The 18,738-nt window shown below is 62.8% G+C and overlaps 1 protein-coding gene across 1 annotated transcript in view; it reads left to right on the top strand.

Annotated features, from left to right (window-relative positions):
* The window catches only part of FREM2 (FRAS1 related extracellular matrix 2), an 84,064-nt gene extending 66,448 nt beyond the window's left edge, over nucleotides 1–17,616 (top strand). The window contains exons 11-24 of the mRNA XM_028526590.2: nucleotides 57–239; nucleotides 682–812; nucleotides 2,719–2,877; nucleotides 4,226–4,529; nucleotides 5,784–5,915; nucleotides 7,240–7,571; nucleotides 8,748–8,940; nucleotides 9,858–9,962; nucleotides 11,615–11,742; nucleotides 11,838–11,972; nucleotides 12,767–12,893; nucleotides 13,711–13,898; nucleotides 15,330–15,476; nucleotides 16,853–17,616. Of these exons, the coding sequence (XP_028382391.1) occupies nucleotides 57–239; nucleotides 682–812; nucleotides 2,719–2,877; nucleotides 4,226–4,529; nucleotides 5,784–5,915; nucleotides 7,240–7,571; nucleotides 8,748–8,940; nucleotides 9,858–9,962; nucleotides 11,615–11,742; nucleotides 11,838–11,972; nucleotides 12,767–12,893; nucleotides 13,711–13,898; nucleotides 15,330–15,476; nucleotides 16,853–17,347 (2,759 nt within the window). The 3' untranslated portion in view covers nucleotides 17,348–17,616. The remainder of the gene's footprint in view (nucleotides 1–56; nucleotides 240–681; nucleotides 813–2,718; nucleotides 2,878–4,225; nucleotides 4,530–5,783; nucleotides 5,916–7,239; nucleotides 7,572–8,747; nucleotides 8,941–9,857; nucleotides 9,963–11,614; nucleotides 11,743–11,837; nucleotides 11,973–12,766; nucleotides 12,894–13,710; nucleotides 13,899–15,329; nucleotides 15,477–16,852) is intronic.
* The last annotated feature ends 1,122 nt before the right edge of the window (nucleotides 17,617–18,738 follow it).

Raw genomic sequence — 18,738 nt, 5'->3', positions numbered from 1 at the left:
GAGGAGCAGCAGTCTCCCCTGACGGTTCCGTTTGTCCCCGTCCCCCTCGACTGCAGAGAGCATCATCAGATTCGGGGAGACCAAGTTCAGCGTCCGTGAGCCTCAAGACCCCGGGCAGTCGGCGGTGGTGCGGGTCCCCGTGGTTCGCCAGGGAGACACCTCGAGGGTCTCCATCGTGAGGGTCCACACCAAGGACGGCTCAGCCACCTCCGGGGAGGACTACCTGCCCGTGTCGGAAGGTACGGCGGCTCGGGGCCGGCCTCCCGGGGGCGCGTCCTCTGGGAGACCCCGGGAAACATGCGAGAAACATCCAGTGGAAGCTGCACCTGAACTGTGCGCGCTCCTGCACGTTCGTCGCCTTCAGAAAAGCAGAAACGGCGGCATTCGCTGCCAGGGCGGCCCCCTTCTGCCTCGGGGGGGCCGTGGGTTTGGACTCGGGGGGATTCCGGGCAGCCGTGCCGGGTTTTCTCCCAGATGAAATGGAGTGGAACAGAGAATATCAGAGCGTGATGCATGTAGCAAGAACAGGTGGGTTTTTAAGACTCCGCGTTGCACCTTCCTCAAACGCACACGCGTAGGCTGGCCCACGTTGTCACGTGTGTTTCTCGCTGTCGGAGGAGCTCGACAAAAACTTCCCGTGTTCGTACGCAACAGACTGACTCTGTGGTTGTGCCCTTGCAGAGGTCGAGTTCAAGGAGGGCGAGACCCAGCACGTTGTGGAAATCGAAGTGATCTTCGACGGGGCGAGGGAGATGCGCGAGGCCTTCACCGTTCACCTGACACCAGACGAGAACATGGTGGCAGAGACGCAGGTGAGCCACCCAGTGCAGGTGCGAATTTGCAGGCACAGGTGCAAGCTCACGGAGACGCAGGTGAGCCACCCGGTGCAGGTGCGAATTCTCAGAGGCACAGGCAAGCAACCCAATGCAGGTACAAATTCACGGAGATGCAGGTGAGCAGTCTGATGCAGGTGTGAATTTGCAGGGATGCAGGTGAGCAGTCCGATGCAGGTGTGAATTTGCAGGGATGCAGGTGAGCAACCCAGTGCAGGTGTGAATTTGCAGGGATGCAGGTGAGCAACCCAGTGCAGGTACAAGTTCACGGAGATGCAGGTGAGCAGTCCGATGCAGGTGTGAATTTGCGGGGATGCAGGTGAGCAACCCAGTGCAGGTGTGAACCCTCAGCCAGCGGTTCGTGAGGGCAGCTGCCTCCGAGCCGCCCACGAGGCTGGATGGAGGCGCCAGCCTCTGCACAAGCTCACGCCCAAAGATGCACCTTACCCCTTCCGACTCCTAAATAAACGTTGCTCCCATGGGTTATGACCAAGAAATTCCTGTCTGTCTGTGAAAACCCCTATTTGTAGCAACTCAAGGACGGGAGTCGCTGAGCCCTGCGTCTGCCCCCTTCCCCTCCCCGGGTCAGTCGGAAACCACGGGGTTTAGGATTCATCTCTGGAACCCTGGCTGCTGTGGCTCAGTGGAGTGAGCACTGGCCTGCAAACCAAAGGGTCGCCGGTTCGATTCCCACTCACGGCACATGTGCAGGTTGTGAGCCAGGTCCCCTCTTGGGGGTGGGCGAGGATTCATCTCCGGAGAGAATGCACCTCCTTGGCCACAGCTGAGAAAACTCTTGTCTCCACCCGCGAGAGCGCTGGCTGACCCCCGACCCCGCCTCCTCGGCCTCGCTCTGTGAAGCCCGTGTCCAGAGCCGCAGCCACCGGAACATTCTCTGTGTATTTAACTCGTGTCGTATGGGCAACCAGACCTTCTTCAAGATGAACATAATCTCCCCAGATTCCCACCTTTAAACCTAAAATAACGTTTAAAGCTACATGATTTTAGGAACCCACCAAGGCGTTAGTATCTGTACTTCAATTTACTCTCTTTCTCCTATTATTTGCTTCACTGTTAGTAGGAGATGGACTCAGGGAGACTTTTCTCCCTGGAGTGTATTGATTATCGTTTCGTGAGTTTAACTGCTGGGCGTTATCTCTGCCACAGTGGCCTTGCTTGTCCTTAAAGCCATGTGTGAGTTCAAGGATGGGCAGAGAATCTTTTTCATAGGCCTTGATCACGTGAAAATGAGTCTTCGGTCATTATTTTTATGGAGCAGGAGAGTAAAGGAGCTGAGACTCACGCAGGCCCTGGCCAGCATCACAAGCTCTGTTCAAGAGCGCTCCTGTGAACGCGGGTCTGGGGACCGTGCGGCTCGGGCTCTGGGGGGTCGCTCGGGGGTGAAGGTGCGTTGACCGGCCAGGTCCCCTGACCGGCAGCAGGTGGCCTGAGGTCCTGTCCTGTCGGGGCCCAGTGCCTCCTGCAGCCGCCGCCCACCCACAGCCGTGCTGCGCCCACGACCTCCAGAGCCCACCTTCTCTCGGGGGCCTGTGCACCTCCCCCCCACCATCCGCCCACCGACTTGCCGGTGGGTCGTCCAGCTCACAGCCCCAGCGCCAAGTGAGCTGCTCTCCTCCCAACCTGGGGAGAAAGCTAGAGCCCCAGCTCCCTGTGGGCCGCTGGCCGACCCGGGCTGCCCTGGGCTCAGGGGCGCTCCCCTGGTGCCAGTGGACTCGGCCACCCGTCCCCTTCGGGGGCCCTGCCAGCGACGGTCCCGTCCCAACACAGCCAGGCCTTGCCAGGCATCACAGCAGCGCCCCGTTTGGCCGACGCGCCCAGAGCCCAGCGTCCCCGTGGTCACCAACGGTCCCCCCCACCCCGGCAGGTGACCAAAGCCATTGTGTACATAGAAGAGGTGACCAGCATGGCCGACGTCACCTTCCCGTCGGTCCCCCGGGTGGTGTCCTTGCTGCTGTACGACGACGCCTCCAGGGCCAAGGACGGCGCCGGCCCTGCATCCGGCTACCCCGTGGTCTGCGTCACGGTGAGTTGGACGTGGGGGCGAGTGCCAGGGTTGTGAGGGTTCGGTCACTGCAGCCTCATGGGTGCCGCGCCGGCTGCAGCGTGAAGGGGCAAAGTGGGAAGACGGCGCAGCCCTGACTTCGGGCCCGCCGGCCAAGGGCCGCCCCCATGGACAGAGCTCCTCGTCCGAGTTCCTCCGTCTGGCAGAGGCTCACTGGTCTGTGCACAGTGTGCCACCACGTGGTGTCCCAGTGTCATCACATGCTGTCACAGTGTGTCATCACATGCCTCAGTGTCACAGTGTATCATCACATGTTGTCATAGTCTCTCACAGCGTGCCACCACGTGTTGTCTCAGTGTCACAGCGTGCTATCATGTGTTGTCTCCATGTCACAGTGTGCCACCACGTGTTGTCTCCGTGTCACAGCATGTCATCTGCTGTCACAGTGTTAGTGTGCCATCACATGCTGTCACAGGGTCTCACAGCGTGTCCTCACGTGCTGTCACAGGGTCTCACAGTGTATCATCACATGTCACAGACTCACGGCGTGTCCCCACGTGCTGTCACAGGGTCTGTCCCCGAGGGAACAGTAAGCGAGGGTGGAACTCCACACCGCAGGGAGAGTTAAAAGACAAAGAGGAGAGAAGCGTGTGAGAGCCGTTCGCGTAGGACTGGGCGTGAGCGCCCCCTCGGGATTAACGGGCCAGGAGTGGCCAGGAGTCGGAGCGTGGTGCCCGGTTGCCGAGAGAGGGGGCTGCGGGGGGCGTCGGGGGCTGCAGGGGGCGTCGGGGGCAGGGCGCGCCTGCGCAGAGGAGCAGAGCGGAGGGCGCACGTGAGCGCGTTCCGACAGCAGCGGCCAGAGCTCCCCGAGAAAGGCCCGCATCGGGGAGTCAGTGGGGCGGGGCGGGGCGGGGCGGGGCGGGGCGAGGGGGGGAGCAGTCGAAGGAGCGCTGTGGAAGAAGAAGAATCGGCCGGTTCACCGACCCTCCCTCCGGGGTGGGGGCCGAGAGGAGAGACAGGAGGGGGAGGAGCAAAGGACGGCAGGAGAGGAGCAGGGACCCCCTCTCCCTCCGTCACGAGGGCAACTCCGGGGGTCCCCGAGGTGAGGGAGCGAAGACCACACCCCTCCCTTGAGCTCGAGGCGGAAACAAACCCCCAGGAGCTTGCAGTGCGGGGTCGGGGCTCACGGAGGCTCCCCCAGCGGGGCGGTGGGGGCGTGAAGGCTGCGCGAAAGGCGCGGAGAAGCAGGGAGCAAACGCGCTGGGGTGGGGCTCTCCGGGGAGCGGGGTGGCCGGCCCGTTGTGCGGGCTGCCGCCCTGACCCGGCCCTGACCCTGGGGGCCCCGACCCGGCCCTCGGCCCCCCGGCAGGCCTGCAACCCCAAATACCCCGACTACGACCGCACGGCCTCCATCTGCGCCAGCGAGAACATCAACGACACCCTGACGCTCTACCGGTGGCTGAGCAGCGCGCCCGTGGGCGCCGACGGCGTGGCCAGCCCCCTGCGAGAAGTGGACTTGGACACCTACTTCGCGTCCACGAGGACCATGGCCTTGGACTCCATCTACTTCCAGCCCGGCTCCCGGCTGCGGTGCGCGGCCCGCGCCGTCAGCGCCGACGGCCGCGAGGGCCTGGAGCTGCTGAGCCCGGCCGTGACCGTCAGCAGGGACGAAGGTGACTGGGGGTGGGGGGGTGTCCCTTTCCCCGTGGAGGCCCCCCGGGTCGCGGCATCGCAAATGTCTAGTTACGGAGTCTTTATTCTGCCCTGTGTTCCATAATACGCTCTAAGTACTTAAAAATGGCATCATTTTTTTTTAAATATTCACTAGAAAGCAAACAGTTATTCATTGCACGCTTTTAAATCCTGCCGTGCACCAGAGTTGGGGCTGGCATGTAAGGGCTTTATGCTGCAATTGAAAACATAAACGGCCCGGCCGCTGTGGCTCCGCTGGTTGGAGCGTCGTCCCGTGACCCCAACAGTCGTGGGTTCGGTCCCTGCTCGGTACCAGAGGCAACCCATTGATGTCCCTCTCCCTCTCATTCTCCCTCCCATCCCCCCTCTCTCTCTAAAACCAATAGGCGTGTCCTCGGGTGAGGCTTTAAAAAAATTAAACAACGCTTTGAAAGGGGCCCTCCTGAGAGTAAAACAGACAGCCCAGCCGCTGGGGCCTGCCTCTGATTTCACTCCTGTCTCAACACGTGCCTGTTTCCTGGGCTGTGCACAGCCAGAAAGGAAATTATGTAGTCCCAGATGTCTTGACGTTGTGATTTAGTATCTTGGTCTCTTCCATGACGTGAAAATGAAAACATCAAAATTCTTTCAGAGCAAACATTGGAAAAAGATTTTCAAATCCAAATTCCTGAGGGTCACAGAGAGGGGGGGAGAAAAAATGAGTTACAATTTATAATACACACACTGTAAGAAGCTACACGTGTGGAGCATACTATACACTTGACTGGTTCTACAGAAACTTTAGTTTTTGTTTTAAAAACGAGTGCATATCCCATTTTATCAGCTTATAAATCAGTGCATTTTGTAACTAGTGATGAGTTATGTTACTCTAGAGTAAACATCAAACTCGCTGAAATGACACTTCATTCCGGGTGACTTCCCATCACTCTCACTGTGTCTGTCCCTACTTCACGTTAAAGTGACTCTGGGAACACGCCCACGACCCAGACTGTCCGGCACATGTTAAATCATATTGAACAACTAGGTTTTTCTCAAACTTCCTAAAACACCCAAAATGTTGTAAAGTGACTCCTTTCCACACCGTGGTCTCCTGCTTCGTAACACGGTCCACTCTCAGCAACACCTCGGGCCGGAGAGAACACTAAAGTGCATAGAAACACGACAGCGCCTGTTTTGGACATATCCTCGAGGTGTTGTCCACTGTCCACTTCTAACAGGAATGTGCCCCTTCGTAGGCCTGTGTCAGCCCCGGGTGCCGGGGACCGTGGGGGCGGAGCCGTTCTCGGCAAAGCTGCGCTACCTGGGCCCCGAAGACCCCGAGCACGCGAACCTCGTGCAGCTCACGGTGACGATGCCGCACACGGACGGTGGGTGCCCGGGGGGCACAAACCCGGGGACGGGATCGGGGCTCCGCGTCGGCCGGTTCATGTCACTGCCCCTCCCCCCCACACAGCTGGGTGGGCAGCGAGTGCTCACTTTGCAACTTGAGCTTCAGGTCTTTCTGCCTCGTTCACATGTGTCTGCTTTCTGGCTGCCTGTTTTTTAAAAATCGGACAGTTTAAGCATTTTCTAAAATTAGATCAGTGTGGACTCGTGTCCAAACGCAACGGAGCAAAGCCGTGGCGGACATGCTGGCTTTCTCGAACAAGCACAGATGGGCCTTCGAAACCTTTGAACTTGAACTTACAGCAAAGTGTTTTCTTTCTCTTTTTTTAAGATTTTATTTATTTATTTTTAGAGAGGGAAGGGAGGGAGATAGAGAGAGAGAAACATCAATGTGCGGTTGCTGGGGGCCGTGGCCTGCAACCCAGGCATGTGCCCTGACTGGGAATCGAACCTGTGACGCTTTGGTTCGCAGCCTGCACTCAATCCACTGAGCTACGACGCCAGCCAGGGCATAGCAAAGCGTTTTCGTACGACACTGGTCTTCAAGGCGTCTCGGCTGTTGCACGGCAGCAGTTTGGGGAGCCCCCCCCAACAGAATGAAAGTGAAACTGCAGCAAACAGTGTCACACACGGTGCCCCTTCCTCCGGGCGGGGAGGTGTGGCAGGGATCTGGGAGCCGGGAGCTTTGTCCACATTTGATGAGCACTTTGCCCCAAACACAGAACACAGTTTCCAGTTGTATTCCACTCCATTCGCTTTACACGGGAAGACAGTTGTTCATTGTTACTTGGCTGCTCGTCGTGTTTCAAGTAGCTCAGGGAGAGGAAGCGTGAGGTGCTGTCAGGAGTTACAAGGTGGCATTGAGCTCCCCCATAAAAAGCTTTGTCTGTGCTTTGCAAACCCGAATGTGTGTGTGTGTGTGTATTGGGGCGGGGGCTTAGGGCGACAGGAACCTGTCCCCCATTACAGCACCACGCTGGGGCCACGACTGACCGCTTGTCTGTAGGGTGGCCTTGGACATGGGACCCCGGGGTGCAAAGAGCTGAGGAGATACCCACCCCCCCCAAAACGGACGTACGACAGCCAGGAACAAGGGTGGAAGGGTCGAGTGGTATCTCAGTGTCCTCAGGACAACAGCTGCATGTCACCGCTCTCCCGAGAACCTCCCAGGGGCCCCGGGGACCCGGCTCAGCCCTCTGAGGGTCGCTGCTCTGCGGCCTCCCTGAGACCCCTCTAGAGGAGCAGGGGCGAGGACTCGCCCTCCGCCCAGGCGGGAGCGGTGACCCCGACTGCACTGCCCCGCAGGCCTGCTCCCCGTGATCTCCACGAAAGAGCTCTCCGGCTTCGAGCTCACCCTCAGCCCCGACGGCACGAGGGTGGCCAACCACAGGTGCTCGAACCTGCTGGACTACACGGAGGTGAAGACCCGCCACGGGTTCCTGACCGACGCCACCAGGAACCCCGAGGTGGCGGGGGAGGCGTACCCCTACCAGTACAGCGCGGCCCTGCGGGGGGCCGGCGCCCTGCGCTTCTACCGCAGCCTGGACCTGGGGGCCTGCCTCTGGGAGTTCGTGAGCTACTACGACATGTCCGAGCTCCTGGCCGACTGCGGGGGCGCCGTGGGGACCGACGGGCAGGTACGGGGGCGCGGGGCGTCTGGGCCGCGGTTGGTGAGCCCCGGGGGCCCCGGGCGGCAGGAGAGCTGGGGGGGCCAGGAAGCGGGAGGGACCCGGGAGGCGGCTGCGGCCGCCCTGCCGCCTGCAGACCAGTTTCTCTGCACTTCTCTCCCTCTCTCTCTCTCTGCCACCCTCCACCCCTCCCCCTGGCATTCACCCAGTCCTCCGCACACGCGTGTCAGGGTGGGGAGGGCGAAAGGCCCGTGTGACTCTTACGTGAACGCACCCCCCCGGGATGTGGTAGCTGCCTGATCAACAAATACTAGTTGACTCTCGCCCGCACGCCCCGGGCCACCAGCAGAATGCCTCAAAGAGGAAAGTGTGACATTGGAAGCGAGACCCTTCCTCTCAGCTAATGACATTCGCTGCCGGGTCTTCCCTGCTTTCTCACGAGCTATTCGACCGTTTAAAAGTGCCTGAGGACAGCAGGAGTCACGGCAGCCCCAGGCTGGGAGAAAGTCCCCCACACCCACCGACTGATAAGCAGGCTGATAAAACGCGGTGCCTGCACACAGTAGGTGCCTGCACGCAGTAGGGCGCTATCCAGTAAGAAAAGGGCTGGGACAGGCTGCAGTGCGGACTCGCGTTGACAACAGCGTGCCCGGCGTGAGAGAGGCCGTCACGAAAGACCGCGTGTCCTGTGGTTCCCTCTGTGAGGAACGCTCAGAGCAGGCGGATCCCGGAGGCCGAGGGTCAGCTGGTGGCCCCCGCGCCTGCGGGTTTGGGGGGGGGGGTCATCACGGGACTGGCTGCTGCTGAGTAAGCAAGTCCTCCTCCTTTTGGAGGCGGGGCCAGCGTCCCCAGATGGGTGGTGGTGGGAGTCCCAGGGCTGCCTGGGCCCAGCCAATGCCACCGATTCGTCCGCCCGGAGGGGGTCGCAGGGCGCGTGACCCGGGTCACAAAGCTGGTGCCGAGCCAAAGGGCGAGTGCGGCAGCTCCACGGGATGCCGTCCGCCACCGGGGCGGCCGCCGCGCACTCCGTGCCGCGAAGGAAGCTCATGCAGCAACAGCCCTTTCGTGGCTTCTAAATTAACGCTTTTTCTTCTTTTCCACGCCGTGTGTCTTCCCCAGCGGTGCCCCGGCACGTGCGGCTGGCGGCGGCAGGGTGAGCGCTGACGGGCGCCGTCTCCGTTTCAGGTGCTGAACCTGGTGCAGTCCTACGTGACGCTGCGGGTCCCGCTGTTCGTGTCCTACCTGTTCCACGCGCCCGCGGGGGCGGGCGGCTGGCAGCACTTCGACCTCAAGGCCGAGCTGCGGCTGACCTTCGTGTACGACACGGCCATCCTGTGGGACGACGGCATCGGCAGCCCCCCGGGGGCCGAGCTCCAAGGTGGGGCCCGCGCCCGGGGCGCAGGAGCCGCCCGGACGGCCGCTGAAAGCGGTAGAGGCGACTTTGAGGGCCGACGACTTTCCTGTTGTCACGAGAAAACACGCTCTCAGGGGCTCACGTTTCGTGCGCTGCGTGACCGCGCGACGTGGCGCCCGGGTTCCGTGCGCGCCTGACTCTCCCGCCGGTCCGAGGAGACCGGGCGAAGGGGGTCACACGGGGCGGTCTCCGCGTCTCCCTGGGTTCCGGAAACGGGAGGCGCGTGTTTAAGTCCCGCCCCCGCAGCAGCCAGCCGGGTGGCCCTGACCGTGGTGCTGACCCTTCTCCGCGCGCCGCTTCCCCGGAGGGAGGGGCTGGGCTCCGGGGTCCTTTCTGCTGTGCAGCCCCCGTGCCCTGGGACGCTGTAGCCGCGCGTGTTGGAGTAACGGGGGTGAGGCCCCTGACTGTACCCACCAGCCTCTGCACAACTTCGGTGCGGTGTCCGCGGCGGGACCCTGTAATTCGCAGCCCTGGGGGTGGAGCCGGTGGGTCCGCTGCGGAGGCCGCGCCTCCTGCTCCAGGCCGATACCGCCGCTCTGGCGCCGCATGGGTCTGAGCGCATGACTTTGCGTGAGCCCGAGGGAAAATACTGAGACCTGCTCCTCGGAGTCCCACGGTTCCGTGTCAGACCCACCGCCCGGCACCCGTTAAAGGTCCCCGAGAGCCACGCGCAGGCTGCTGTGCTCGCCCTGAGCGATCACTCCCGATCAGGCGGCACAATTTAACGCCATGTTTCGCCTTCTGCCTTTCCCATCCCTCGGAAGGCTCCTGGCAGTGCCCGTGGGCCAGAGACGAGGTGGCCACGACCTCGGCTGGGGGGGGGGACCCGGCCCCTGAGCGGCCCCTGGTCGCCGACCCCCGTGCGCACTGTCCCCTCGCAGGCTCCCTGCACCCCACCAGCATGCGCATCGGCGAGGACGGCTGCCTGGTCGTGAACTTCAAGACGGAGGCTCAGTTCCACGGCCTGTTCGTGCTGTCGCATCCGGGTAAGGCCCGCGCCCCAGTCTCTCCACGTCCCCCCACGTTTCCGGGGGCTCCCTCACGAGTGAGGCGGCCTGCCTTGCGGGTGAAGCCCAGGTGTGTACATGAACCTGCAGGTGAAGCCCAGGTGCGTACGGGAACCTGCAGGTGAAGCCCAGGTGTGTACCTGAACCTGCAGGTGAAGCCCAGGTGCGTACGGGAACCTGCAGGTGAAGCCCAGGTGTGTACATGAACCTGCAGGTGAAGCCCAGGTGCGTACGGGAACCTGCAGGTGAAGCCCAGGTGTGTACATGAACCTGCAGGTGAAGCCCAGGTGCGTACGGGAACCTGCAGGTGAAGCCCAGGTGTGTACCTGAACCTGCAGGTGAAGCCCAGGTGTGTACACGAACCTGCAGGTGAAGCCCAGGTGTGTACCTGAACCTGCAGGTGAAGCCCAGGTGTGTACGTGAAGGCACCTTCACAGACCAGCTGCGTCTCGTAATCCACAGCGTCGCCATCATCTGTGTAGACTGTTACGGAAAATACGAAACGGTTGGAGTGAGTGGGAAAGAGAGCTCCACCGAGCTGATTTTAGGTGACGTTTTCCTCAGACAGGGAGCTCACTCCAATTCCGTTGCACAAAAATAACGGAATTTTAACGTACTTGTTCAGCAAGAACTTCCGAGTTCACAACGGCTCTCCGGGTGCTGCAAGGCAGCGTTACCAGAGCCGGAAGCACTGAGTCTGTGTCCTCCCTAACTCTCCGACCTGTTGAGTCCGTACCTTTCGTCACCGGCTGAGTGACATCACTGACGGACGGACTGTGACCTGAGCATCCATCAGGCCACAGTCGCCAAAGTCCCAGGTCAGAGCCGGGCTTCATAGAAAGGACAGTTTGCCCAGAGTAATCCTTGACTCTCTGTGTTGCTGAGACGGGCGTGCCCGGTTCTGCCCGGTGGCGGTAAAGTCGTTCACTCGCAGCCTCCCCCGTCCCTGTTTATCGGGGGGGGGGGGGGGGGGGCGGGGGTGGTGCGGGGGAGCGCTCAGCCCAGGAGAGAATAGGGCTGGACATTCAGGAATAGAGCAGTGTTCGCTGTATTTCTAGGAGACTGAACTACAAGAAGTACAGAACAAAAAACACATTTTTTATTGCAATTCTCAGTTCTGGAGAATGAGGGGTGCGTAGCCTTTACAGGTCCCGTCCACGCGTCTGCCTTCCTAGTAAACGGAGTCTCTGTTTGGGCGTGAACGCAGGCGGGCACTCTGCGTGAAAACAGATGCCACGCGTGGCTGGGTTCGCCCCGCCGGGTGGGCGCCGTAGATGGGGAGGTCGGCTACCCACCCGCCTGGCCGCACACACGGTGCCTCCCCTCAGGCTTTCCCCCCGGACGGTAGCCTTGAACCCTTCGAGCCTTCCTGCACAGCTGTCGCTGGGCAGACTGCACGTCGGGAAAAGCGCTGAGTCAGGGGCCCGAGGGCGCACCATCTGGCTGTGGGGTCTTGGGAGAGGCACGTGGTCTCTCTCTCTCTCTCTCCACAATGCCGCAGCGGCCCTGCCGCTGTGCAGGCTCATGATACAAGTAAAACAAATGATGTGTCGGGAAGTACCTGTGAGACCCCCAACCATCGCGCACTGTCCCTAACCTCCACGCCGTGGGTGTCCCCGGCCCCTGTCCAGCCTCCCTCGCCAGCTCAGTGGTCACGTCAGCCGACCACCCAGGCCTCACCTTCTCCCTGCGCCTCCTAAGGAGCGACCCCACCTTCAGCCAGCCCACCCAGCAGTGGAGCTTCGTGTCCGACCTCGCAGTGAGTGACCTCTCGCCCCCTGCCCCGGCCCTCCCCTCTGGGGACCTCTGGCCGCCCCGCCGACTGATGCCTCCACGTGCGCCCTCCCCCCACAGGTGCGGGACTACTCGGGCAGCTACGCGGTCACGCTGCTGCCCTGCACCGCTCCGCTGCATCAGGGGTACCGCCTGCCGGTCACCTGCAGCCCCGGAGAGCCTGTCACCTTTGACCTCGACATCCGATTTCAGCAGGTGTGTCTCCTAGAGTTATTTTCCCGAGACTTGTAGAACCCCACTTTGTTATTTGTTTGGGTTACTTTTATCCGCTAAGAAAAAATTCACACAAGGACTTGAATTCCTGCATCCTGGGAAGAAAGAAGGAAGTCAGAGAGGAAGGAAGGAGGAAAGGAAGGAAGGGAGGGAGAAAGGAAGGGAGAAAGGAGGAAAGGAAGGAAGGAAGGGAGGAAGGAAGGAAGGAGGGAAGAATCGCCTTTCATCTGTGCTGGTTCGGTCTACCAAATCCATATGCAAGAGTAGGAAGGGTTACTTTCCCTCCTCTCTCCCTGGAGTTCACCGCCCTGCACACCGGGGAATTGTGCCCGGAGTTCTCCTGGTCGTCTTCACCTCGTCTTCGGTCTTCACGGAGAACAAATATCCTGTAGTCCGTGCCACCTCAAAGCACCTAACTGCCGTGTGGTCCAGGAAATGTGGCGGCACTTGGTGTCCAAGACTTCCCACCGAACGTCGGCCGGCCGCGGCCGAGATGTTTTGTTTGCAAGGCCGGCTGGGCCCCGATGAGCGGGCGGGAGCGCGCTCCGGCTGTGCTCCTTGGTGTCCTGCGAGAGAAAGTGCCGCCTGGCCGGTCTCGCCTTCTCAGGAAGGACAAAGCCAGCGTCACGGTTCCCTAAGTTGGTCCGGTTGGAACGTTACACGGTGTTTAGTGTGTTACACGTCCACGTGCAGCCAGGGTGCGTGCCTGTGCGTGACGCCTGTGCGCGCCCCGAACCACCAACAGCAGGTGAGAGGGCCTCCACTCCCGGTTCCAGGTCAGCGACCCTGTGGCAGCGGAGTTCAGCCTGAACACCCGGATGTACCTGCTCTCCAAGAGGAGCCTCTGGCTGTCCGACGGGTCCATGGGCTTCGGGCAGGACAGCGACGTGGCTTTCGCAGAAGGTACCGCTCTGCGGGCGGCAGGCCGCGCCGGGTGGCACACCTCGCACCTGCGCTCTGCGTGGCTGGGGTCGTGTTTACGGGGGAACGTGTGCCCTCCCGTGCAGTTCTGGGGGTACATCTGGGTTTCTCTCGCCGTGGCAGGCTGGGTGTGTGTCACTGGGTGGTTTTGTTTCTGGAGAAAGGAGTCTCTATTTTCCTTACCTCGGTGATTTTTGGAGTAAGTCAGTTTTTTTTTCTTGAATGTATTTCCAAGTTTTACAGACTCTCATGTTGCAGCCACGTGGGGCTGCCAGCACCCCGGGGCCAGCACTGTGGCCGTCCCGCGTGGCACCTGGCCAGGTGTCCGGCAGCTCCGGTCGGAGCTCAGCGGGGCGGGCCCTTCAACCCTCTTTCCCGGTCAGACGAAGTTCATTCAGCTCTTTACTGATTTTTTTTTTAGTGTTCACCTATAACATGTTAGTCTGCATCTTGCCGACCAGTTTGTGCAAACTAGACTTTAACCACGCAAGATAGACACTACAGAGGTTAAGGTGCAGCCGAGACCCGAGGTCACTGCCGTGGCTGGCTGGTCACGCGAGAGCCAACCCAGGTCCTGCCCCCTGTGGTCACCCCGCATCACTCTGGGGAGTGACCCAGATCCAGGGGCGGACACTGAAAGGTCGCTGACACGCGACGGCCCCTCAGAAGGGAAGGAGGCTCTCTCTAGGGTCATCCTCGTCGTCATCAGGAATCGCTCCCGGGGCCGCCCATGCAGACCCGGCCCGCCCGCACAACCCCGGGGTGACACCCCCCCCTCCCCCCCGCGCCTCTGTGCCAGGTGACGTCATCTACGGCCGCGTCACGGTGGACCCCGTGCAGAACCTGGGCGGCTCCTTCCGCTGCAGCGTGCAGCAGGTGTTCCTCTGCGCGGGGGCCGACGGCTACGTCCCCAAGTACAGCCCCAAGGACGCGGAGTACGGCTGCCTGGCCGACTCGGCCTCGCTCCTGCACAGGTTCAAGATCGTGGTAAGGGCCGCCCCGCCGCGTGGAGCAGGGAGGGGGGTGCGTGCCGTGGGCGCCTCCGCCCACGACTGCGCCCCAGAACCGCCGGCCTGGAGGGCCGCCCGGTAGCAGCTGGACAGAACTCCTGCGGCGGGGGACGCGAGGAGGAGCCCCGGGGCGGGGGGCAGGAGGGGCGGGGACACAGAGCCGGCCGGTCCCACACCGGGGCGGTGGTTGAGGACAGGGAGGCATCCCGGCCGGCGTGGCTCAGGAGGCTGCGTGTCGGCCCACAAAGCGAAGAGGAGGGAAGAGTATCTTGGCTGTCCAGGGGCCCCCCCAGAAGAGAAAGGGGTGCCCGCCCCACAGGAGGCTGTGACGTCAGCAGGGATTCCCGCCAGGCCGACCCAGGGCTGCTGCAGCCCCACCCCCGCCCCCGCCCCCGGGAGGTGCCCCTTCAGAGGGCCCACGCGCGGACTCACTGGCTCACACTGTCCCGAAGCTCCAGTGACGGGACAGGGACGTGTGGGAGTCGTGCAGCTGCAGGGACCCAGCTTTCCGAGGCGGGAGTGCTCGCGGGCATTTCACTGTCCCTTTGCCCAGCCGCCCCCCACGCAGCCAGCAGGGGCGGGGCCAGCAAGGGTGGGGCACGGCCAGCAAGGGTGGGGGGCGGGGCCAGCCGACACCGCCAGCCCCACCCAGCTCACCCAGGTCTTTTCAAAAATGGCCAGAGGCCCCGAATAGACCTTCTCCAAAGAGCACCTGCGGGTGGCCAGTAAACATATCGAAAGATGCTCAAGGTCACTAAGCACCAGAGCGATGCAAATTACAGCCACACGAGACCCCACCTCACGCCTGTCAGACTGGCCGTCATCAGTACGTCCACAGACGACAGGTGCTCGTGAGGACGTGGAGGGAACAGGGAAACTCAGGGATACAGAGAACATTGGACGGTCTCCAAATCGGAGGGGGCCGGGGGATGGGTGCAAACGTGAAGGGACTGGGAAGTCCCAGTCGCTGGTTACAGGACCGTCCCCGGGTGTGAAGTGAGGTCCCCGGGGCGTGGTGGTAGGAGACGCAGTCAGTGATGTCGTCGTAACCGCACACACAGGGTGCCAGGTGGGTGCTGGTCTCGTGGGGCGTCACTCTGCGTCATATAAAGGTCTAACCGCCCTGCCGTACGCACCCCTGAAGCTAACGCAACGCTGGGTATCGGCTGCCAAGGAAAACTGCATGTTTTCAGTCGGGGCGACGGCTTCGACCCAGACGATGAGCTGGGTGCATAGTCAGGGTTACGCCGCCTCCTCCTAACCTCCAGACCACGGCGTCTTTTCGGAGGAGCCTGACCGGTGGCGTTCTGGGGGTATTTGTGCTTTCACGGAACTGCCAGCACGCCACCCCGCGCCCGCCGGGGCCAGCGCTCCCCACGGCAACCCTGCTTTTCTCTTTTGCCCCGAGGACAAAGCGCAGCCCGAGACCCAGGCCGCCGGTTTCGGCGGCGTCCTGTTCAACGCCAAGCTGGCGGAGGACGACCCGGAGGCCGTCCTGCTGGTGAGCCAGCCCGGCTCCGATGGATTCAGAGTGGACGCCACGCCCCTCTTCCAGGTGGGTGGCGCACCCGCAGCGGCTGAGGGACCGCCGGCAGGTCACTGGGCGTCTGAACGCCTCGGCCGGCTCCGCAGCACATGGCAGGGCTAGCTAGGTTGCCCTTGGCATTGAGGGACGTGGGTCAGCCCCAGCCTGCCCTCCCGGGCCCGGGTGCGCAGCCCTTGAACTCCAGCTGTTCCTGTTGTCCATGTTAACGTGTTTTGTTGAGTCGGTGTGTGCTGAAGGCCTGGTTCAGCACAGGAGGAGCCCCAGGCTGATGGCGGGAACCGGCTTCTCCTACTCAAAGGCCCTTCCTGCTGACCCCTGGTGGCCCCTGGTGACCGGCTCTGTTAGAGTGGTCTCCTGGGAGCTTCGGGACTCGGAGGAACAGCTGGGCGGAGCCCTCAAATCCCCGCCCTCACGGACCTTGTGATCCAAGATAGAAAACCGTGACCTGGGGGGGGGGGGACAGGGGAAGGGGACATGGTCAGAGATGGGGTCACACCGAGTCCTGGGGAAACTGTACTTTCCAGGACAGTCACTGAAAAGTGTTCGGGCAGAATGGGTTGGAGCAACGTGTTGTCTTCAACTGAAAAAGTATTTTCTAAAAGATCTTATTTATTTGTTTTTGGAGAGAGGGGAAGAGGAAGAGAAAGAGAGGGAGAGAAACATCCGTGTGTGGTTGCCTCTCACAGGCCCCCTACTGGGGACCTGGCCCACAACCCAGGCATGTGCCCTGACTGGGAATCGAACCAGTGACCCTTTGGTTCACAGGCCGGCACCCAATCCACTGAGCCGCACCAGCCAGGGCTGAAGAGAGAATCTTAAGGAGGCACATCTGTTAGGGAGAAGTGTGTGTGTGTATTTGTTTTTGTTGTTACTGTCGACTTTCAAAGCATTCACCTTCTTCTGAACCCGCGGGCCCCAAAGCTCCGTCAGAAAACCCCTTCTCCCCTGGGTCCTGGAAAAGCAGAAAAGTTTCCTCTGGCCTTACGGGTGAATGTGCAGCAAGACGCACCAGAAACGAGTCCCGGGTCCCAGGGGTCTGAGTTCTAGTCCTGCCCCTGCCACTCACGGGTCACGTGGGTGACAGGGGGCGCCGCACTGAACCGCCGTGTGGGTGGGAAGTCCGACACCTGGAGGTCTCCCCAGCGCGGACACTGTAGGGCGACCAGGGCAGAGGACCGAACGCCCGCCCGCGCGTCCTCCCTTGACTGCGGCGCAGGGCACTCTGCGGAGAGCCTGGCCCTCGCGGCACAGGTGAGGGTGGGTGTCGGCGGATTAGGCCCAGTCCAATCGGCGCTCATCGCCGCGGCCGCCAGCTGCTCCTGGAGGTGCTCGGGGCCGGGTCGCACAGCCGTCGCCTCCCTGACCGGCGGGGTTGTGTCTTCCAGGTGGCGGTGGGCCGCGAGTGGTACATACACGCCATCTACACGGTGAGGTCCAGGGACGGCGCCGCCGGCGGCATCGGCAAGAGGAGCGCGGAGCGGCAGCACCACCTGGTCGCCGGGGCCCCGAGCGGGGGCCGGAGGAGGGCGCGGCGCGCCCCCGCGCTGGTGTGGGAGATCGGGGCGGAGAACGGCCGGGGCACAGACATCCAGCACATCGTCCTGGACCGCACCCGCGAGAGGCAGCTGCCCGAAGGGAGAGTCCCCGCGGACGGCGCCGCGCCCCGGGAGCCCCACGGCCCCCTCCCCGAGGTCGGCCTGGCCGTGGTCACGGGCGGCCTCACCGTGGGGCTGCTGGCCCTGGGCCTCGGCGCCGTGGCCGCCGCCCTGCTGTGCCGGCGCAGGGGCCGGAGGAAGGAGGCTCCCCGGGGCTCCGGCAGCAGCCGGGAGCCCATGATGCCCCCGCGGAGCGGCCCCCACGGCGACAGCTCCGAGGTGTGACGGCCGTGGTGGCGTGCCCCCACTCCTCGAGCGCCTCCCACTTCAGACACTAGAACCCCGAACGCTCCAGGAAGCGCGGAGGACCGGGGACCGTGTGTGCCCGAGCTGCCTGCAGCGGCCGCCTGCGCTCACAGACTTTGACTGAGTTCCGTCCAGCGGGCAGCTCGGACCTCGGGCCGCGTCCCTCCTCCTGCCCGCGCAGCGCAGCCCCGAGCCGCGCGCACGCGGAGCTCGGGCAGCGGGGGCCGCGCTCGCCCTCCGCGCGGCTCAGGCGCATGTACTCCCAGGTGCCCGCGGGCCTCGGAGACGTTCCGAGGCTCGCGGTGGTCCCGCACGCGCAGGTGCGGCCATCACTCGGTTTCACACGGTTTCTGGTTGTGCAACAGTTTATTCCTGGGAGGGGCTGGGGGCCTAGCGAACACGCCGGGGACCGCGACCGGCTTTCCGCGAGGAGGAGGCAGCGAGGCAGCGTGGCCAGGGTGACGCAGCCGCAGGTCGCCCTCTCGGCGCCTGGGCGTGGGGTGGGAGGGTGGTCGGAGGGGCAGGAGCGCGCTCCCTCGCGTCCGAACCCTCTCTCGTCCTCCCAGGCCCTCCTGGGTTAGTGTGCTCCTTTAAGTCTGGAGTCGGGTCCCGTGGAGGAGAGACAGGGGCGCGGAGGCCGCTCCGATTCGGTCTGAGTGACACGGGGGACTGTGTCCTCACACGACATTACACCTTGTTGGTGCTCAGTGTTGGCGGGAACCGGGAGGGCTGCTGACAGTCCGATGGCACGGGGTGGGGGGGGGGGCGGCGTAGGGATAGAGTCTCATCCACACGACAACGCTCCGCAGTATGGGACCCACGGGCGGCAGCGGGGACGTCGGTGTGCACAGGGAGAACGTGTCTATTGAGAGAACTTGTCGACCCGGAGTGGCCCTGACGCACCCTTTACGGACGGGGCAGGGCGGGTGGACGGGTGACGCGGGAGGGCGGGCCTCAGGGTGGCGTCCTCGCACAGCCGCACCCGGCGCTCCGGGCGGCCGCAGCACCTCACCGGAGCCTCCCCTCCAGCCTCTGCTGCCAACCTGTCGTCTTGGTGGCCGCCAGCATCGCTGGCCATGCTCCTCTCCGACCCGAAGGCCAGGCGCAGGATCACGCTCTGGCGTCTCCCGTCGAGTAACCGGCACACCGTGGCCCTCTGGGGCCTGAGCGTAGAACCCGCATCGCCGCGCACCACGTGGAAACCCATGCGCAGGGCCGCGGGAACCTGCGCGGCAAAGCTGCCGTTTCTCCCCGGAAAACGTGCCTTTTCGCTGAAGGGCAGAAATCGTGGTCGGAAAGGGCCGGCGTCCGCAGTTTGGTCGGCCGCGGTTGGAAGGCCGGAGCGAGTTCTGCGCGCAGACACACGGCGA

This window comes from Phyllostomus discolor, chromosome 11 (genome assembly GCF_004126475.2).
Source record: "Phyllostomus discolor isolate MPI-MPIP mPhyDis1 chromosome 11, mPhyDis1.pri.v3, whole genome shotgun sequence".
NCBI classification, from domain to species: Eukaryota; Metazoa; Chordata; class Mammalia; order Chiroptera; family Phyllostomidae; genus Phyllostomus; species Phyllostomus discolor.
Note: the sequence above shows the minus strand (reverse complement) of the source record. Positions and strands in the feature narration are given on the sequence as shown.